Source organism: Hemiscyllium ocellatum, chromosome 25 (genome assembly GCF_020745735.1).
Source record: "Hemiscyllium ocellatum isolate sHemOce1 chromosome 25, sHemOce1.pat.X.cur, whole genome shotgun sequence".
In the NCBI taxonomy this organism is placed as follows: Eukaryota; Metazoa; Chordata; class Chondrichthyes; order Orectolobiformes; family Hemiscylliidae; genus Hemiscyllium; species Hemiscyllium ocellatum.
Window position 1 is genome coordinate 387,625 of NC_083425.1, and position 13,106 is coordinate 400,730.

The 13,106-nt window shown below is 46.3% G+C and overlaps 1 protein-coding gene across 7 annotated transcripts in view; it reads right to left on the reverse strand.

The window, feature by feature from the left end:
- The window catches only part of LOC132827722 (inactive rhomboid protein 2-like), a 162,709-nt gene that overhangs the window by 104,012 nt on the left and 45,591 nt on the right, over positions 1 to 13,106 (reverse strand). For all 7 annotated transcript variants that reach the window (XR_009646035.1, XM_060844410.1, XM_060844407.1 and 4 more), the window contains exons 5-7: positions 8,860 to 9,021; positions 8,357 to 8,479; positions 8,147 to 8,262 (exon numbers count right to left, since the gene is read on the reverse strand). Coding sequence is in view for 6 of the 7 variants with exons in the window: in XM_060844410.1 (XP_060700393.1) it covers positions 8,147 to 8,262; positions 8,357 to 8,479; positions 8,860 to 9,021 (401 nt within the window). In the remaining variant the exon portion in view is untranslated. The remainder of the gene's footprint in view (positions 1 to 8,146; positions 8,263 to 8,356; positions 8,480 to 8,859; positions 9,022 to 13,106) is intronic.

Sequence of the window (13,106 nt, forward strand, 5' to 3'; positions counted from 1 at the left end):
GATATTTGTGGAGCTTCCTCCTCCAGGGAGGTGTTTACTTGTCTATATTGTTCCCTCTGAAGGTGCACGGCTGATCAGTCTGTGCTTGCACTAACTTCCCATTCTAGAAGCTATTACAAGATAAACAAGAGGGAGTGTAACTGGTCCATCAGCATTCAGTGCTACAAAGCCTACATCTACATCCTGTTGATTGTGGGATCATTTTGATGCCACTTGCTGTTTGGCACATTGTAGTCTTGTTTTGTAGCTTCCAAAAGTTAACTTTTTCAGTACTTCTGGTTTATTCCTTCACCTCCTGACATGCCCTCCTGCACTCTCCGTTGAGTCCGGCTTGATGGTAGTGCTTGAGTGAGGGATATGCCAGGCCATGAGGTTACAGATTGTGCTGGAGTTGTTGATAGCTCACAGCACCTCATGATATCCAGTCCTGAATTGCTGGACCAAGGAATTTTCCCAGAGACACAGTATAAGGTAAATTTCCAAGAGAAATATTTCATATGGTACATCTTGGCAATCAAATTCAGGAAAATGGCAAAACACCTAACAACACCAGGAACTCTAGTTTCATTATGACGATTAAATCAGATTGGATTCTGTAAAGGGCTTGTACTGTAAAGATCTGGATGTTAAATAAATGTCTTCCCAATTTGACAGCTGCTTCCCAGTGTTCAGATTGTAAATGTCTTCATTAGGAAACTGGAGTCAAAATCCAGCCCGAGGTGTAACAAGGCTGTGTCCTTGTCAGTGGCTGTTCACCTCATCAAAGATTGACTGTCATCAGGTGTGAATATTAAACAGCACCTTGATAGAAAACACTGTAACCTCAAGCACCTCCATGCTGAAATGATCCTGATCCAGAGACAGACACAGAGTGACAGTGTGCGGTATGTGGGTGACTGCAGTGTGTCGATGCTCACTCAACACCCGGTTTATAAAACTCTCTCCATCCCTTCAGTCCTGCAGACATGAAGCTTGGCTTGCCCTTGAATGTTGCCAAAACAAAATTCATTTTTCACCCCTAGAACTAATCAGCTAAATATTCCACCCCTGCCCCAAGATTCTGGAACGCTTTAAGCACCAGTAACCTCTCTCTGAAAATTCCGACAATGATGAGGAGATCCAACACTGGATCAGTTAGACATGCACAGCCTTCGATAAACCTTCACAGTGAGTATCTGACAACAAAGACAACTGGGTAACTGGCCAAAGGGAGAAAGAACAGTCAGTTCAGGGATCCCCTGTGGTTGGTCCCCTGAAAAACAAGTATATCGTTTTGGATACTGTTGGGGGGAACGACTTACCAGGGGTATGCAATGAGGTGCAGGTCTCTGTCACAGAGTCTGTCCCTGTTACACAGAAGGGAAGGAGGGAAAGGAGGAAAGGGGTAGTCATTGGGGACTTGATAGTTAGAGGCTCAGATAGACGTTTTTGGGAATGAACAAGACTCATGGTTGGTGTGTGCCTCCCAGGTGCCTGGGTCCATGATGTCTCGGATCGTATCTTTGTGGTCCTAGGTGACCAGTCTCAAGTCATGGTCCATGTAGGTACCAATGACATAGCTAGAAAGAGGGATAGGGATGTAAGGCAGGATTTCAGGGAGCCAGGGTGGAAGCTGAGAGCCAGAACAAACAGTTGTTATATCTGGTTTCTTACCATGTGATAGTGAGGCAAGGATTAGGGAGAGATATCAGCTGAACACATGGCTGCAGGGATGGTGCAGGAGGGAGGGTTTCAGGTATTTGGATAATTGGGGCTCATTCTGGGGAAGGTGGGACTTGTACAAACAGGACGGTCTTCACTGAACCAGACAGGTTCTAATATCTTGGATGGAAAATGTGTTAATGCTATTGGACTATGTATAAACTAGCTCAGTAGGGGATGGAACCTGAGGTGTAGTTCCAGTGCACAGGAGGATGAGAGTAGGGAGAGCACGGACAGGATTTCATGGTCACTGGAATGTGATGGCAGGCAGCAAGCTGGTTTGAAGTGTGTCTAGTTCAATGCCAGGAGTATCCAGAATAAAGTGGGTGAACTTGCAGCATGGGTAGGTACCTGGGATTTCAATGTTGTGGCTATTTCAGAGACATGGATAGAGCAAGGTGAGGAATGGATTCCAGGGTTTAGATCTTGAATTAAGAACAGGGGAGGATGAGGGAGAATCCAAAGGCATTTTACTCATACGTGAGGAATAAGAGAACAATTAGGGAGAAGGTAGGGCCAATAAGGGATAGTGGAGGGAACTTGTGCATGGAGTCTGAGCAGATAGGGGAAGCCCTAAATGAGTTTTTTGCTTCAGTTTTGTTGTGAATGAGAACTCTGAGGAGTTGGGATATGGGCTTGAACAGATCAAGATTGATGAAGTTGATGTGTTGGATATTTTAGCAAACATTAAGATTGATAAGTCCCCAGGGCCAGACCAGATTTATCCCAGGCCGCTCTGGGAAGTGAGAAAGGAGGTTGCTAAGCCGCTGGTGAAGAGCTTTGCCTCCTCACACTCCACGGGAGTCATACCAGAGGATTGGAAGGAGGCAAATGTTGTTCCTCTTTTCAAGAAGGGTAATAGGGAAATCGCTGGCAATTACAGAATAGTCTGTCTTTAGTCTGTGGTTAGCAAAGTTTTGGAAAGAATTCTGAGGGATAGGATTTATGACAATTTGGAGAAGCATAGTGTGATTAAAGGCAGTCAGTATGGTTTTGAGAGGGGCAGGTCATGCCTCACAAATCTTATTGAGTTCTTTGAGGAGGTGACAAGATAGGTCGATGACGGTCGAGCAGTGGATGTGGTGTATATGGACTTCAGCAAGGCATTTGATAAGGTTCCCCATGGTAGGCTCATTCATAAAGGCATGAGGTATGGAATACAGGGAGATTTGGCTATCTGGATTCAGAATTAGCTGGCTGGCAGAAGGCAGAGAGTGGTCATAGATGGAAAGTATTCTGCCTAGAGGTCAGTGTTGAGTGGGGTCCCGCAGGGTTCTGTACTTGGGCATCTGCTCTTTGTAGTTTTATAAATGACTTGGATGAGGAGGTTTAGAGGTGGGTTAGTAAATTTGCAGATGACACAAAGATTGGAGGTGCCGTTGATAGTATCGAGGGCTATTGCAGGCTGCAGCGCAACATAGACAGGATGCAGAGCTGGGCTGAGAAATGGCAGATGGAGTTCAACCTGGAAAAAATGTGAAGTGATGCATTTTGGAAAGTCGAACTTGAATGCTGAATATAGGATTAAAGACAGGATTCTTGTCAGTGTGGAGGAACAGAGGGATCTGGGTGTGCAAGTACATAGATTCCTTAAAGTTGCCACTCAAGTGGATAGGGTTGTTAAGAAAGCATATGGTGTTTTGGCTTTCACTAACAGGGGGATCGAGTTTAAGAGCCGCGAGGTTTTGCTACAGCTCTACAAGCCTCTGGTGAGACCACACTTGGAACATTGTGTCCAGTTCTGGTCGTCCTACTGTAGGAAAGATACAGAGGCTTTGGAGAGGGTGCAAAGAAGGTTTACCAGGATGCTGCCTGGACTGGAGGGCTTGTCTTATAAAGAGAGGTTGACTAAGCTTGGACTTTTCTCTCTGGAGAGAAGGAGGAAGAGAGGAGACCTGATCGAGGTGGACAAGGTAATGAGAGGCATGGATAGAGTCAATAGCCAGAGACTTTTCCCCAGGGCAGGATTGACTGGTACAAGGGGTCATAGTTTTAAGATATTAGGAGGAAGGTATAAAAGAGATGTTAGAGGTAGGTTCTTTATGCAGAGAGTTGTGAATGCATGGAATGCGTTGCCAGCGGTGTTGGTGGAAACAGAGTCATTAGAGACATTTAAGCGACTACCGGACATGCAGATGGAGAGCAGTGAATTGAGGGGTGCGTTGGTTAGGTTGTTTTATTTTACATTAGGATTAACACTCAGCACAACATTGTGGGCCAAAGGGCCTGTTCTGTGCTATACCTTTCTATGTTCTATGTTCTAAGGTGGTAAAAGAGAGGGAGGCGTGGCCTTGTTAGTCAAGGATAGTATAACGGTGGCTGAAAGAACTTTTGACGAGGACTCGTCTACTGAGGTAGTGTGGGCTGAGGTTAGAAACAGGAGAGGAGAGGTCACACTGCTTGGAGATTTTTATAGGCCTCCTCAGAGTTTCAGGGAGGTGGAGGAGAGGATTGGCAACATTATTCTGGGTAGGAGCGAAAGGAACAGTGTGGTCATTATGAGGATCTTTAACTTCCCGAACATTGACTGGAAATTCTATAATTGTAATACGTCGGATGGATCAGTTTTTGTCCAATGTGTACAGGAGGGTTTCCTGACACAGTATGTCGAAGGACTGACAAAAGGGGAGGCCACACTGGATCTGGTGCTTGGTAATGAACCAGGGCAGGTGTTTGATTTAGTTGTAGGTGAGCACTTTGAAGAGAGTGACCATAATTCAGTTACGTTTAGTTTAGTGATGGAAAGAGATAGGTACATGCCACAGGTCAAGAGTTATCGATGGGAACAAGGGCAATTATAATGCGATCAGGAAAGAATTAGGATGCATAGAATGGGGTAGCAAAATGCAGGGGATACAGGCAATGGAAATGTGGAGCTGGTTTAAGGAACAGATATTGCATGTCCTCGGTAGGTATGTCCCTGTCAGGCAGGAAGGAAGTGATAAGGTAAGGGAACCGTGGTTTACTCAAGAAACTGTATCTCTTGTTAAGTGGAAGAAGGAGGCTTATGTGTTGATGAGGCGGGATGGTGTGGATGAGGCGATGGAGAGTTACAGATCAGCTAGGAAGGATTTAAAGAGAGAGTTAAGAAGAGCAAAGCGAGAACATGCACAGTCTTTAGCGGATAGAATAAAGGAGAACCCTAAAAGCTTTCTATAGGTATGTGAGGAATAAAAGGATGACTAAGGTAGGAATAGGGTCAGAGAATTCCTGATGAAGGGCTTTTGCCCGAAACATCGATTTTCCTATTCCTCGGATGCTGCCTGAACTGCTGTGCATTTCCAGCACCACTCTAATCTAGATTCTGATCTCCATCATCTACAGTCCTCATTTTTGCCAAGGAATAGGGACGGTCAAAGACAGAAGTGGGAAGTTGTGTATGGACCCTGTGAAGATTGGAGAGGTGCTAAACGAACATTTCTCATCGGTTTTCACTCAGGAAAAGGGATATTGTAAAGGAGAAAAATGAGGTACGAGATGTTAGACTAGAAAGGATTGAGGTTAGTAAGGAAGAGGTGTGTTATCAATTCTAGAAGGAGTGAAAGTAGACAAATCCCCTGGGCCGGATGGGATTTACCCAAGGATTCTCTGGGAAGCTAGGGAGGAGATAGCAGAGCCTTTGGCTTTGATATTTGAGTCCTCATTGTCTACGGGTTTAGTACCAGAGGATAGAGGATTGCAAATGTTGTTCCTTGTTCAAGAAGGGCAGTAGGGATGACCCAGGTAATTATAGACCAGTGAGTCTTACGTCTGTTGTAGGAATGGTTTTGGAAAGGATTACAAGAGATAAAATTTATAATCATCGAGCAAGCAACAATTTGATTTCAGATAGTCAACATGGTTTCGTCAAGGGCAGCTCATGTTTCACAAACCTCATTGAGTTTTTTGAGAAGGTGACCAAGCATGTGGATGAGGGTAGGACAGTTAATGTGGTATACATGGATTTCAGTAAAGCTTTTGATAAGGTTTCACATGGTCGGCTGTTGGAGAAAATGCAGAGGTATGGGACGGAGGGTGATTTAGCAGTTTGGATTAGAAACTGGCTTTCTGAAAGAAGGCAGCTAGTGGTGGTTGATGGAAAATATTCAGCTTGGTGTCTGGTTATTTGTGGTGTGCCACAGGATCTGTTTTGGGACCAGTGCTGTTTGTCACATTTATAAATGACTTGGACACAGGCATAGGTGGGTGGATTAGTAAGTTTGCAGATGACACTAACGTCGGTGGAGTGGTGGACCATGTGGAAGAATATTACAGGTAGTACAGGAGAACTTGGATAAACTGCAGAATTGGGCTGAGAGGTGGCAAATGGAGTTCAATGCAGCTAAATGTGAGGTGATGCACTTTGGGAAGAATAACAGGAAGGCAGAGTACTGGGTCAGTGGAAAGATTCTTGGTGGTGTGGATGTGCAGAGGGATCTCGGAATCCATGTGCATAGATCCCTGAAAGTTGCCACCCAGGTGGATAGTGCTGTTAAGAAGGCATACGGTGTGTTAGGTTTCATTGGTAGAGGGATTGAGTTCCAGAGCCGCAATATCATGCTGCAACTATACAAAACGCTGGTGCCGGTCACACTTGGAGTATTGTGTACAGTTCTGGTCGCTCCATTACAGGAAGGATGGGGAAGCATTAGAAAAGGTGCAGAGGAAATTTATCGGGATGTTGCCTGTTCTGGAGTGGAGGTCTCGTGAGGAAAGGCTGAGAGATTTGGGTCTGTTCTCATTGGAAAGAAGAAGGCTAAGGGGGGATTTGATAGAGACATACAAGATGATCAGAGGATTAGATAGGGTGGACAGTGAAAGTTTTTTTCCGAGGAGGATGACGTCAGCTTGTACAAGGGAGAATAACCACAATTTGAGGGGTGATAGATTTAAGACAGATGTCAGAGGCAGGTTCTTTACTCAGAGAGTGGTAAGGGCGTGGAATGCCCTACCTGCTAATGTAGTCAACTCAGCCACATTAGGGAGATTTAAACAATCCTTAGATAAGCACGTGGATGAGGATGGGATAGTGTAGGGGGTGGGCTTAAAATAGTGCACAGGTCAGCGCAACATCGAGGGCTGAAGGGCCTGTTCTGCGCTGTATTGTTCTGTGTTGTATGTTCCAAGACCTCCACCAGCTAACCAAACTCGAGCAGACAATGCAGTTGTCATCATCTCACTGCTGTATTGCAGAGGGACCTGAGCTGTGGATCAGAGACAAATAAAAGCATTGCAGAAATTCCAAAAGCAATGCCTTCACCATAACTTCCAGGCCCAATGTGGGAATCATCAAACAAATGCTAGCGTCCTCCCCAAGTATTTGGGCACATCTCCGACAAAACCCAGTCACAATGAAGTGGTTACTGGGTGTGGATGGTCAACGTGGATCTGTTCACCAGATCAAGTGAGTCATTTCCCAAGGGATGGACAAATAAAACGGTGCAGGACCCTTCTCAAACAAGAATGGGATGAACACAATACCACCGACAGAGAGCACTGACAACTTCAGGAGCCCACTCCCTTATGTCACATCCTGCCTGTGTGTGGCTCAAAGTCTGCAACTAGTTCACTAACTACCTCAAGACCCAGAGTATGTCAGCATCCAGAAAGCAGTCAGCCACAATGATGATGAGATGTAAAGGGAAACATCGCCCACACATCCAGTCCTCCCAGGACAGGGACAGCACAGATCAGATACGGAGTAAAGCAACCTCTACTATGTCCCCATCGAACACTCCTCAACACGGACGGCACAGGGTTAGATATAGAGGTGTAGTTGGGATCCTGAACATAAGAGATTGTCAGATGCCTGTCACAAACCTTCTGGTGGAGGCCATCCTCATTATAGGATTAGGATTAGATTCCTATAGTGTGGAAACAGGCCCCTCAGCCCAACAAATCCACACCAACCCTCCGAAGAGTAACCCACCCAGACCCAGCTCTCTCTGACTAATGCACCTAACACTATGTCCACCTGACCTGCACATCTTTGGACTGTGGGAGGAACTGGAGCACGAGGAAACCCACGCAGACATGGGGAGAACGTGCAAACTCCACACAGACAGTCGCCCGAGGCTGGAATTGAATCCGGGTCCCTGGTGCTGTGAGGGAGCAGTGCTAACCACTGAGCCACCGTGCCGCCCATATAGTTTGGATTTGATTGCATATGAGGTTCTGCAATAGGATTGGCTATTCCAAGGTCACTCAAAACCCCAATACCGGATCAACTCATAAAACAAGAAATGAATAAATCTGGGAATTGATGGATTTAGATTAGGAACGGTGACAGGATTTATATAAAAACCAAATGATTTGTCTGGCCTGCTCTCAGCACTAACTGTGGCTGACTGCTCCTGAAATCTTCATGCATTCAGTTTGTCTGGTTAATATCATCCCAAAGTTGTTCAGTGCCAACAACAGACCACACCACAGTACAACTTGTACTTCAGCAAAGCTTTTTACATACAATGGTGATTGCAGCCTCTCCACAAGGTGGACGTCCCTCATTGGCCAGGAGTCTGACAGTGGTGGAGATTCAAACACATCATCAGGCATTGAGTAACTTTCATCAGGAGCATCGATCTGTGAAGAGTGACAGCAGCACACTGTGTTACCAGTTTCACATCTCAATCAGTTCCCCTTCATCAATACACAAATAGGTCAGGAATATTCTTGCCTTACTAAAAAACGAGGAGTCCAGACGTTCTGGACCATCGGTGACATCTTCCACAAAGTTGCTAGGATATACAAAGCTTCCTCTAGTTCGTCTGTGCAGAGAAGGTCTCAGAAGAGGACGACCCTGGGTTAGGAATCAGCCACACGTTAAATTATTACTCAAACCATCATCTCTTCAGCTTATCCCAATTTCCATCATTCGTGTTTTATTTGGCTGGGCCCAAACTCTGGAACTCCCCCCCTACACCTTCCAAACTTCTCCTTTAGACACTCCTAAAACTTGTATTCTTCCGCAAGGTTTTGGTGATTTTAATCCCCATAGCTCCCAACTTCTCTTGGTGTCATATTAAACACTATAACCTGAATATATGATTGGTTGTAGAGACAGAGAGCCTAATCCACCACTCTGGCCAGTGCACAGATAGTCCCTCTGGATCTCAGCTTCCCTCCCTACTCCATGGTGAGCATGCCTTCAGTCCTCGCTGCCTCCAACAGTGCTCTCACCGTTATCACAGCCGATGCTGCTCGCAGACTCATCCGAGCGACTGACTCCCGTTTCCGGCGAATCATTCCCACGTATCCTGACTGGGAGTTTCGAAATGAACCAAGTGATTTGAGAGGAGGGTCTGCTGGATCCACCTTGTCTGTATAACGCAGCACATGGCCCTGTGCAAAAGGATCAATGATGTGAGAATAAGGAGAACAATGAGAAGCTTACCTTGCTGCTGATATTCCCATCAATTACCTCAACTCCACCCCTAGGCCACACTCCCTGCAATCACCTCTGTAACGCTACTATCTGTGTTCACACTTACACAGATCTGTGATCTTCAGATCCACTCATACACCCTACAGAGCCATAAGATTAACCCCATTCAATTCTGAACTCCTCTCCCTCATCTGTCACCCACCCAAACACCCATCTAGCCACCATCACACCTACACACACCCAACCTCTGACCCTTCAGATTCACACACTCGGAGCACACCTGCTCCTGAAAATCCTCAACCCATTTATCACCCAATGGGAGGGACGTTAAACAAAGTTAAGGTATAACAGGATTTTCACTGTAGGTGAGTGAATTCACCCACTTCTAAACTGGCAATGTCAGAGCGTGAAAGGGGACTGATTTTCAAAACTTGGTACAGGTATAACACATTGGAACCAGGCTGCAAGAGGACCATGGGACAGCAGGAGGCAAAACCAGAAACTGTTGGTGAAACTCAGCAGGTCTGGCAACATTTATGGAAAGAAAGCAGAGTCAATGTTTTCAAGTCTGGTAATTCCTCATCAGAACTGGACTCAGGAGGCAGCTTTGTAGATAACCCATTCTCCATAATGAGAGAGGGAGCCTAGGAAGCATTGAGGGATGCGGGTCAAGTGCTGGCAAATGGGACTAGATTGGGTTGGGATATCTGGTCGGCATGGATGAGTTAGACCGAAGGGTCTGTTTCCGAGGGTACATCTCTGTGACTCTATCAATACAAAAGATAAGGCAGAAGCTTTTGTAACAATCTGCAGCCAGACGTGCTGAGTGAATGATCCATCACAGCCTTCTCCAATGGTCCCCAGTATCACTGAAGCCAGTCTTCAGCCAATACCATTCACTCCACGTGATATCCAGAAACGGTTGGAGGCACTGAATACTGTAAAGGCAATGGACCCTAACAACATTCTGGCAATAATACTAAAGACTTGTGCTAGGAGAAAGTGAGGACTGCAGATGCTGGAGATCAGAGTCGAAGAGTGTGGTGCTGGAAAAACACAGCAGGTCAGGCAGCATTCGAGGAGCAGGATCAATGTTTCGGGCAAAAGCCCTTCATCAGGAAGGGGGCTTGTTGGCCAAGGGGGTGGAGAGATAAATGGGAGGAGGGATGGGGCTGGGGTGAAGGTAACTGAGAGTGTGAGAAGTGGATGCAGATGGAGGTAATGGTGATAGGTTGGAAAGGAGGGTGGAATGGATAGGTGGGAAGGAAGATGGACAGGTAGGAGAGGTCAAGAGGACGGTTCTGAGTTGGAAACTTAGGACTTGGATAAGGTGGGGTCATCCTGGGAACAGATGTGGCAGAGGTGAAGGAATTGGGAATAAGGGATGGTAGGGTGGGGGGATGTGTAGTTGAGGTAGCTGTGAGAGTTGGTGGGCTTGTAGTAGATGTCCGTGGTTAGTTGCTCGCTGGAGACGGTGATGGAGAGGTCCAGGAAGGGGAGAAAGGTGACTGAAGAGAGAGCTAAGAGCAGCGAGAAGGGGACATGAAAAGTCCTTAGTTGGTAGGATTAGGGAAAACCCAAAGGCTTTCTATAGGTATGTCAGGAATAAAAGGATGACTAGGGTAGGTATCGGTCCAGTCAAGGATAGTCGTGGGAAGTTGTGCGTGGTGGCGGAGGAGATTGGAGAGACACTAAATCAATACGTTTCATCAGTATTCACTCAGGAACAGGACACTGTTGCTGATGTGAATATTGAGTCACAAGTGAGTAGAATGGATGGTCTTGAGGTATGTAGGGAAGAGGTCTGGGGAATACTGGAAAGGATGAAAATAGATAAGTCCCCTGGGCCTGATGGCATTTATCCTAGGATCCTCTGGGAAGCTAGGAAGGAGATAGCGGAGCCATTGGCCTTGATTTTTATGTCGTCGTTGTCTACGGGAATAGTGCCAGAAGACTGGAGGATACCGAATGTGGTCCCCTTGTTCAAGAAGGGGAGTAGGGATAGCCCTAGTAACTACAGGCCAGTGAGTCTCACTTCTGTTGTGGGCAAAGTCTTAGAGAGAATTGTTAGGGATAGGATTTATGAACATCTGGATAGGAATAATGTGATCAAGGATAGTCAGCATGGTTTTGTGAAGGGCAGGTCCTGCCTCACAAACCTTACTGAGTTCTTTGAGAAGGTGACCAAGGAATTGGACGAGGGTGAAGCAGTAGATGTGGTGTATATGGATTTTAGTAAGGCGTTCAATAAGGTACCCCATGGTAGGCTACTGCAAAAACTACGGAGGTATGGCATTGAGGGTGCATTAGAGGTTTGGATTAGGAATTGGCTGGCTGGAAGGAGACAGAGGGTAGTAGTTGATGGTATAGGTTCATCTTGGAGTGCAGTTACTAGCGGTGTTCCACAAGGATCTGTTTTGGGACCATTGTGTTTGTCATTTTTATAAATGACCTAGAGGAGGGGCTTGAAGGCTGGGTGAGCAAGTTTGCGGATGACACGAAAGTCGGTGGAGTTGTGGACAGTGAAGAAGGATGTGGCAGGTTACAGCGGGATATAGATAAGTTGCAGAGGTGGGCAGAAAGGTGGCAAATGTAGCTAAGTGTGAAGTCATTCACTTTGGTAGTAGTAACAAGATGATGGATTACTGGACTAATGGTAGGCTGCTTGGTAGTGTGGATGAGCAGAGGGATCTTGGTGTCCATGTACACAGATCTCTGAAAGTTGCCACCTAGGTAAATAGTGCTGTGAAGAAGGCATATGGTGTACTGGGCTTTATTGGTAGAGGAATTGAGTTCAGTTGTATAAGACTCTAGTGAGGCCTCATCTAGAGTATTGTGTGCAGTTTTGGTCGCCATACTATAGGAAGGATGTGGAGGCATTGGAACGTGTGCAGAGGAGGTTTACCAGGATGTTGCCTGGCATGGTAGGAAGATCGTATGAGGAAAGGCTGAGGCACTTGGGGCTGTTCTCATTGGAGAAAAGAAGGTTTAGGGGCGATTTGATAGAGGTGTACAAGATGATTAGGGGTTTAGATAGGGCTGACAGTGAGAACCTTTTTCCGCTAATGGAGTCAGCTGTTACTAGGGGACACAGCTTTAAATTAAGGGGTGGTAGGTACAGGACAGATGTTAGGGGTAGATTCTTTACTCAGTGGGTTGAGAGTTCATGGAATGCCCTGCCAGTACAGTGGTGGACTCTCCCTCTTTATGGTCATTTAAGCGGGCATTGGATAAGCATATGGAGGTTATTGGGCTAGTGTAGGTTAGGTAGGCTTCAGTCGGCGCAACATCGAGGGCCAAAGGGCCTGTACTGCGCTGTATTTTTCTATGTTCTATGTTCTATGAAATGGTCCAGGTGAATTTGAGATCGGGTTGGAATGTGTTGGTGAAATTGATGAACTGTTCAACCTCCTTGTGGGAGCATGAGGTGATGCCGATACAGTCATCAATGTAGCGGAGGAGGTGAGGGGGTGGTGCCAGTGTAGCTGTGGAAGATGGACTTATCCATGTACCCAACAAACAAACAGGCATAGCTGGGTCCCATGCCAGCGTCCATGGCTATCCCTTCAGTCTGGAGGAAGTGGGAGGATTGGAAGGAGAAGTTGTTTAGGGTGAGGACCAGTTCTGCCAATTGAATGAGTGTGTCAGTGGTAAGGTAGTAGTTTGGTCAGTGGGAGAGGAAGAAACGTAAGGCTTGCAGGCCTTCGCCATTGCGGATGGACGTGTATAGGGACTGGATGCCCATGGTGAAGATGAGGCACTGGGGGCTGGAGAAACGAAAGTCATGAAGGAGGTGGAGGGTGTGGGTGGTGTCCTGAACGTAGGTTGGGAATTCCTGGACTAAGAGGGACAGGATGGTGTCAAGGTACTTGTGCTCCAGAATTGCTGCTCCCCAAGCCAAGATCTTCCAGTACAATTACAACACTGGCATCTACCCAACAATGTGGAAAAATATCTCCTATCCACAAAAAGCAGGACATCTCCAACCTGGCCAACTACCACCCATCAGTCTCCTCTTGATCATCAGGAAAGTGATGGAAGG